Genomic DNA, 9,091 nt, shown 5'->3' with positions numbered 1-9,091 from the left:
ATTCGCTTTTAAACTGGAGAGGTCATTGTATACCCTGAGTTATCACTGGACAGTATCCTTCTCTTCCACACTTAAAGAAAAAGTAATGCTGGAACATTCAGGTCTTCAATTTCATTTTGGTTTAATACATTTCAGTGTATTTCGCTACATTTCGGTGTTTTGGGGTGTTTGTCGTAAATATTAGATTAAATTTTTTAGGTGGTGATATTATTTATTAACTAAATAAATGTAATGTTATAATTATGTGTTGTTCACAAATACTAAAAAAAAAGAGGAACAAAAATACTATATTTGTAAAATTTTACGACAATTTCTCACTTGACTGGCACCTCAAAACGGCGTAAATTAATTTGGTATCCAGTGCAGTTTTGAGCTTCACCATGTCTCAAAATCACGTTCGCTTTTTAGCTAAAACTGTACTGGTGAAAAATAATAACGTTGAACCAGCATGTCGAATTTTAGACAGGTAGTTTATGCTTAATCAAAAAAATTGTTTATATGTGTAATGCCAATTTGATTTTTTGTTTGTTTTCAGTACGTAAATTAAAGGTGCACTATCATGAAAGCCTAACCGTGACGTTTCGCCCCAACCTTGTTCATCCCCCATAAATATGTCACTTTGCCCCAAACACATTACCAGTTCGCCCCACAAATAAAATCCAGTTTGCCCCCAACTGAGATTTTGTGAATATGTTCTTAAAAAACAAAGTGTAGGACTTTCCTTTGGTACTGTCACATATAAAGAACATTATAAATACTTATCTTAAATAAGAGGGTTAGGGTTAGTGACAGTGCCAAAAGAAAGTCCTTCCAGTTCGTGATTGAGCGATTTTCATGAAAGTTATGTGCACGGTTGCACTTAACCATTGTTTTTGCTAATAAAAGCATCAGAAGAGATACCAAGAGGTTTAGTACTCTGACTGAAAGAGAACTAGACCGAGATTTGGATGGTTATGATGAAGTATGTCGATCTCGTCCCGTGTCGATCTTGCCCTGGTGAAGTTGCCCCGGGCGAGTTCGCCAGGACTTATTTTCATCGTTAGGCGAAGTTATCATACATATTAGACTTGCTAGAAGACATATATTACAACATATATTATAGTATATATCTACTGTCATTATCAGCATGTTTTTGTGCCAAAACTACAGGGTTATACCCAGGGATATATTTGAGAAAATTTTATTGTGTTTAGATATATTTGAGAAAATCCTGGCGATCTCGCCACAGCCTGATGTAGGCGACTTCTCCCAACAGAAATCAAACCTAAGAAAATCCTGGCGATCTCGCCCCAGTCTGAAAAAGTGAAATATATCTAAACACATTAACATTACACAATGGCAATAAATAACATGCGAATTCTGTCCATGTATTTATTATAAATAAACAACACTTTCATCGAATAATGATGTATAGCAACCTCGTCGGTTCAGTACATACTTTAGTATTTAGTATATATTAAATAATCGTTAAAATGTATACTTAAACAAGAAAAATCCTGGCGGTCTCGCCCTGGCTTGCAAGTGAAATCGTCAGAAATGTAAACTACCAATGTATTACATTTTACAACAAGAAAATCAAAACATGACTACTGCACATGTATTTACTTAATGAAGTAAACATTAAACTGCTTGTAACTTGAATATTGTTGAGTTATAATGTACTGGCAACTTCGCTAAACAGACATGCAACACGGAAGTAAATATGGCGATCTTGCCACAGTGTGTCCCAACACAAAAATAGTAGTACAAGTGGTATAACCCTGTAGTTTTGGCACAAAAACCTGCTGATAATGACAGTAGATATATAACTTCGCCTAACGATGAAAATAAGTCCTGGCGAACTTGCCCGGGGCGAGATCGACATGGGGCGAGATCGCCAGGCTCCGTTATGACGCTCTCATTACAGTCAGAGACCAAGATATGTAATTTTTTCGCAATCGCTGCCCACCAAACGGTAGTCAAAGATTCCCACACTAATACCACAACAATCCTATGTTTCATGTCAAATACCTTTACATAGATTATTTTTGAGATCCTTGATTTAAAAAAATCCACATATTAATCACTAATACACACACTAGAGAAAGGAACCTGACAGCACCCACATCCAGCTAAGCTTCGGGAAAATCCAATAGCAGTTTATTAAGGTCGCTGACCTATATCGTGACATAGCGTCACCTGATCGCCCACTTGGTGATTCCATCTTGCAGGGGCTGTCTCATACAAAAATATGACAAGGCCACATTGGCAGGGAACATTAAAGGAGACCGGACACCAAACCATATATATGGCGTAATGAATTGTTTGCCGTCATAAACCACAACACGCAACTACCGCGCTCCCCTTATTGACTAAGTTAAGCGTGCCAGTCTTGGTTGTTTGTTTTTTTCGCCGATGTTTGCCGGAAACTGTCGACAATTGATGAGCTAGACGCATGACGTCATCGATGAGAGGAAAACTGAAGAAACTACCAAGCAGCATGGACGAACTTAACGATTCGAGTGACGAAGAATTGTGTCCAGCTTGTGCTAATGGCATCAAACCGTATCAGTTTGAACCACTTATCAGAGACTTTGTCCCTAATCCTGAAATGTTGTCTTAGACGAAAATTCGGATGAATCAACTGCCGATGAAGACGAGGAAGCCACACGGTCATAGACTAGCATACAAGCATTTTTTAAAACATAATTTTTTATGACATTTTTAATGTAAACTGAAGCAAATGGACCTAATTAGAAGAAAAGCACACACAATTTAATAATATTTCATCATAAATCTTGTTCAGCATAGATGTAAATATGACACGTCAGTGGATATTCCATAGGCCGATTTCGCAAATTTGCAAAAAGCGTCCCCTCCTCACCAAAGCAAGATATATTAATTTAACAAAAACCTTTGTTCTCTTAACTAGTTACCCTCCCAAGTTTTAATGTGTTTGGTTAAACCGTGTATTTTTAATTATTAAGAAAATGTGTTGCCAGTCTGCCGAAACTGTCCACAGCCGGGTACAGAAATCACAGAAATGTTGGAAAATATTATACTTTTGCTACATACTGACAATCACTTTACAACTAATATGTCTTATCGATAATATTATTATGTAGTCTTTGCATTTGTTAATATAAAATACAACAGACCCGTAGGAACTGGGGAGGGGCGGGCCTAGGGGCTTGTTCTCCATCACACACTCTAGGATGAAAATGTATGTTTTAAGTTTTCACTACTTTGCATAAATAAAGATGATATAAAGATAAAAATCTAGTTTGTATCCCTCACTAAAGACTGTATTCCTCCCCCCCCCCCCCCCCCACACACACACACACTTCAAATACCGTTCCTACAGGCCTATACAAATGTAGATAATATGTAGGTGAGGTTAGGAACCAGTTCCTTTTATCTTTAGGATTTTTTGTAATCATGATTTCAAACCAACTGTTTCAGGTAGTTTGCTGCACATACTGACATAAAACACATTTGTTATATATGGGAATAAAATAAAAATAATTACAATATATCCAGTGTTATTGTCTTTAATCATTCATGGAGGAAGAAGGAAGTCCTGATGAAAATATATTACAGGTAAAACAAAATAATATATGATGCTTATTCCATGTGGTAACTATTGTTAATTTTGCTTTAAATTGCTAGATGCCAAAAGTGATTAATTATATTATTTTATGGTAACAGTAGAAAATTAGACGACCAATTGTTTCAACCTCTGCCAAAGGTACCAGGTTTTCTGCCAGAAAATAATTTGAGGGTACGTAATAAAACAGGCCCCCCCCTCCCACTTGTGAGCGTTTCTTTATAACATTAATTTTTGCCATTGTAACCAAAATACTGATGTAGAGTTTATACCCGGTCGGTCAGTGCCCCCCCCCCACCCCCTAAGTCGTTCCTATGGGCCTGTAAAAACCAAATATATTCAAAGGAGTATATTGGGTGGTTATAGGTTTGAAATGGGTTTTTTATTGAACATTTTATTTTATGCACTTTTATAAATTTTAAATGGCAATTATGTTACTATAATCTATCGAAAAAATAAAACATTATATATATATACATTAATTTCTGAGATTGTTTAGTACATACATGTAACTTTACCCTCCGCACCCTCTGGCAGAAACCCAGGGTAGGTATTAAAACAATTATTTGGTGTAGAGTATTTTTAATATGACATACAGAAAGCATTGAAAAGTACAATTTTATTATGCTTTAATAATCGACATTAGCTTTAAAACTAGTTAACCATCATTCCTTCTGGCCACAGTACATATGTTGTTCCTGCCAAAAGTGTTAGCATTTTAATTTTAATAACAATATACTGAACTGCATGACTGTAAACATTGTTAACTAACGTAATAATTCATGTTTTGAAGGTATTTTTTTATAAGGTTAACAAACCAACTAGATCAAGAGACGTTAGTATGGAGTCGTTATGGGCTGTCGGTGAAAATTAATTTGGTAATTATAGGTAAATAAATGTGAAGTTTAAATATTCGTATGTAAACAAATTGCAATACCTTTATTTAATGTATATCTTAAGTACATACTTGTTTTAATTTTCACATTGTAAATGTACCATAACATTCTGTATTTAGTTGGTGTAAAGCCCGTTCGACGACAATAATGTGTCCATGTTTTAAAACAACTCGGTTTTTTTGGAAATCGAAACCATGATGTTGGCCGTTTCTTGGGATGCATTGCTGTTACTGTTGCAGTTAAACACTGTGCAGTTAACCATCATATAATTATGTCGACAGTATATAATAACACTAATTATCTTGTAAGTTAAATTTCCGATAAACCTGGAGACTAAGAAGAAGAAAAAAAAGAAGACGACTAAAAGGCACAACCAAAGAATCAACATGTGTACCGGTATTGCTTGGTAACTCTCACCGATGATGTATTGCCTCGCTTTCGTTCAGATCTATGCATAATCCCGTCCACTTCTGTTTTTACCCCAAACCTAAGACGCGCAGCTGAACGGTGCCTCGCAGCGAGCCAGGCGTTAGAGTAATGCGGTCTTTGATGCTAACTTAATCCATTACACACTACATGTCTTTTGGTGTCCAGTCTCCTTTAAACAGTATAGTTGCTAATCAATTTTTAGTTATCCCTGTTTGGTGTTAGCCGATATTATCAAACCCTGCAATTGTCCATCACAATCTGCAATGCTGTGGAGATTGCAGTGGAATTTTTCGTTTTCTGTGGCATATGTTTTTGTATTGGATTTTTTTTCTCAAAATATATTTTTTCCTTACTGTTTCAAATAAAATATACTTTGTGCACTGAAAACAGATTAAAAGTAAATATTAAAACAGTAACTGCACCAGTATTATTAAGTAGCTAAATCTCTGCGCCATCGGGCATGATTGAAAATACATGTAAATTACCAGCAACAAGTTCCAACTTGGGTCATTAATCTCTGTTGACTGTTCATAACGTGCATTGCAGGAACCACTGGATTGCATGGGGGGGGGGGGGGGGTGACATCTTATGTATTGTTGAACCATGGCTATGGCACAGTATGGATGTCTTATTTATACACGCTTACTAGTCACTTGAAGTGTTATGGTCGGCCTGATATTTGTAGATACAGTAACATATATAAAGAGAGATTGTTCCGATAGTTTAATAAAACTTTCTCTGTAATTTATATTGACAAAATATACTACCATTTTCTGGTGCAGAGTGGCCTAACCAAAAAGAAAAAGAAATATACCGATATACCGAGGGCATTCAGTCTTGATGACAGATTTCCTAATACAAATTATGCCTTTATTAAATAAATTTATTCAATTGTATATCGCATTAAATATATTCTGACACTTTGATGTAATATAATGAAAAGATCAAGATTGAACTACCACATCACTGCAGAAGGACTATGCTGTATATATAAAGTGTCATCCCCTTACAACCCCATTGTTCTTCATCATGCACGTGTCATTCGAGTATTAACTGTTATGTCACTTTCAGTCGATGAATACCACCACTGGTATAAATGAATCTTACAGCATATTGGCAAATGAAACAAATAACAAACTCATCATTCAGATTTACTTACAATCCAGACTGCCGTGGAAAATGCCGTGGACATTATTTTTCTATGGCATTTTTTTTTGCCGTGGCAAACTAACAAAAAGTCAGGGACGAACTGACAACCATTTGGAGGTGAACTGTCACTGGGGGCAAACTGGTCTCACTAGGGACAAACTTTTTTGGGGGCGAAACGTCTGGTACCCACTAATATCTACTTCTGAATTCAGTTGCCAATGCAAATTTATTCTCTCAGTTACACACAAAACATGTACATAAGTAACATCATATTTTTGTTTAATTTAATTAGCATGTGTTTAAACATTACTACAATTGCTCCGCCCCCAATGCCTACAGGTAGGGTGCCAATTTTTATATATGATGAACTCGTATTTCCCTAAAAATTTATTAAAATGTGGTTAATTTAAGGAATATTCTATTAACCAAAGACTAAATGCTGTAGCCACTTTGTATTTATATAAAACTTAGCAGTAGGCTCATTTTGCAGTGGACAGGGTGAGCCTTGAGTTTTCATATTTGTTGTGTTTATTTTGGACAAAATATTAAATTGTTTGCAGAACCCATGTGTGGCAGAAGACTCTCAATACCATATAATAAAATATCTTGCATACTATATTACTTGCAACCTCGTTTTTTACTTTATTTGAATGAATGAAAATAAATAAACATACTGGTAATATCCCAAAACAATCTGTAGGGAGCTGACATTTTATAAAATGAGCTCATTATATGCAAATATTTGATCAGTGAGAAAACATGTTTTTGTTCAGTCTGTTTTGTTACAATGCTAATTGTTTTTGAATGTGTGGAACTGCTCTCCGTACTGGTATTTGAAATTTCTTACTGTAATTATTATCAAGAGAGCATTATATTGCTGCCCTGTTATTTTCAAATGGACATGTAGGCCAGGTGTGCGAGAAAATCATGTCACAGTTTGCAGTTCCTGAACAAAAGTCCTTTCAAAACAACCCGTCAAAAAGTTTGTTTGCTAAAGTTTGTTTTGTTTATTGACACCACAAGAGCACATTGATATATAAATCATCGGCTGTAAGTCACTTTCATGGTGATTTCCGATTTTTCAGACTTGTGGCCCTTGAATTTAGGACATAAAACAATTGTTTGGGTCTGGTAAGGGTGTATGTATTGCTTTGGCGGTACTCTCAGAATGATTGATTTTTTAAAACAAAATATCAATTACTAGGGTATTACATGCAATTATTTTGCAAAATTAAAATAAATTTGCCATTTGTTTGAAATTCCACACACAGCTAGCCCTGTGTGTTGATACATCATTAAATGTAGATTATTTCATGTCTCTTTTGTTTGTTTACAGAATCTTACGGAATGAACGGTTTTACGAAGATGTCCGAAGAAGAATATATTATGAGAAGCCGACACAAAAGCGACAGCGTTTAAGTTACGAACGCTGCAGCAGAATATACAACACTGACATGCAACGCAAAATTGCATTTATTATGCGCAAGAACCGAGTCGACCCATGGCCTAGATAACAGACAGTGACTAAATGTTATAATTATGTGAAACTATCTTGTTTGAAAGGTGTTTTGATTTTGTAAAGAAGTTTTAAACAATAACAGATTTATCTATAGGAAATTTTATTAGGTTTTAAAGAACCTAACATGCTAGAAGTGAGATTTGTCAGTGTTTCAGAAGTGAGATTTGTCAGAATGTTTCAGAAGGGAGATTTGTCCGAACATTTCAGAAGGGAACTTTGTCAGAACATTTCCTAAGTTACATCTGTCAGAACGATGTTAGATGTTAGAAGTTAACTTGTTTGGAAAACACAGAAATGTAATATGTCAAATATTGGTCTCTATATACAGTCAAATCCACTTTATTGCATATCAGTTTATAGCACAAATCGGTTATTTACATATTATTCGGCTGCACAGAACCACTTAGCATTAAATCAGTACAAATTATGTCGCATATTTGAATAGCTTTATAAAAAAAAGACAAACATCGGTTAATTGCATACAAAAACAAAAAAAATCTAGAAAATTTCATCATAAAATGTTCCACAAACCATGTTCCAGAAAGAAAAAAAAATTGATTGATGTTAAAAAGAAAGGGAAAACTGAATTGGAAGTAACAAAAATCTTCTATTTTTATGTTCTTAATACATGTATTCAGTTTGAGAAAGATGTTTGTTATAAAAAGAATTGTGTGTTGTCATACAAGAAAAATGGTGCATAATTGCTGTTTGCATTGTCAGTTCTTAATGGTTGTTTCACCAAGTACAAATGCTTCAAGAAGACACCTACTATCCCTAATAGGCTATGCTATCAGGGCAAACTGGCCGATTTTATGATTTGGATAAGGGTGTCCACATAATACAAAATGACTGACTAAAGTACACTTGGGCTGATCATAGATAGGCATGGCATGTTATATTCAGTCAAAGCAGTCCTTGGTGGAAGTGAGGGTGGGTGCATGTAAGATCCTTTTTTGTTGTTAAGAATAGGATTAAATGGAGAAAGAAAGTTTTTTCTTTCATAAACCCACTGTTTCTACCACTGACGTAGCCAGGATTTTATATTGGGGAGGAATGGGTAACCCACACTATGTATGTATGTATGTATGTATGATTTTATAAAAATTTAATACAGTTAAAAAAAAAAAAAAAAGGTCTGATGGGGGGGAGGGGGGATTGCCTGTGCCCCCCCCCCCCCCCCAGCTATTCCACTGGTAGCTACATGTATATGATTAAAAAAAACACCTTTTTTTTAATGACACCACATCACATTGATTTATTATACATTAGTGTCTGTGATATAGGAAACAAATTTTCTTACACACCCGTTGATGAGAACACCATGTGTGGTTTATGAATACACATACTTGTTAACACATGTACGTGCGTTAACAATTTCAAGACATACAGCTGGCTGCTCCTAGGTGATGACCAGGTCACCAATGCCATATATCCAATGAGAAACAACATGAAATCGATTACACTGTGATGTATAGTTAACCTGGCAATCATGTGTCTGTGACGCGTAAGTCA

At 35.4% G+C, this 9,091-nt stretch overlaps 1 protein-coding gene across 1 annotated transcript; it reads left to right on the top strand.

Annotated features, from left to right (window-relative positions):
• Window positions 1-329: 329 nt before the first annotated feature.
• LOC121381990 (28S ribosomal protein S21, mitochondrial-like) lies at window positions 330-8,280 on the top strand. The gene is made up of 2 exons (XM_041511443.1): window positions 330-466; window positions 7,397-8,280. The coding sequence occupies exons 1-2, from the start codon at window positions 381-383 to the stop codon at window positions 7,572-7,574; spliced, it is 264 nt and encodes an 87-aa protein (XP_041367377.1). The 5' UTR covers window positions 330-380; the 3' UTR covers window positions 7,575-8,280.
• The last annotated feature ends 811 nt before the right edge of the window (window positions 8,281-9,091 follow it).

The sequence above is a fragment of the Gigantopelta aegis genome, chromosome 9, assembly GCF_016097555.1.
Source record: "Gigantopelta aegis isolate Gae_Host chromosome 9, Gae_host_genome, whole genome shotgun sequence".
In the NCBI taxonomy this organism is placed as follows: Eukaryota; Metazoa; Mollusca; class Gastropoda; order Neomphalida; family Peltospiridae; genus Gigantopelta; species Gigantopelta aegis.
The sequence above is the reverse complement of the archived record's forward strand: the minus strand, read 5'-3'. Positions and strand labels throughout refer to the sequence as shown.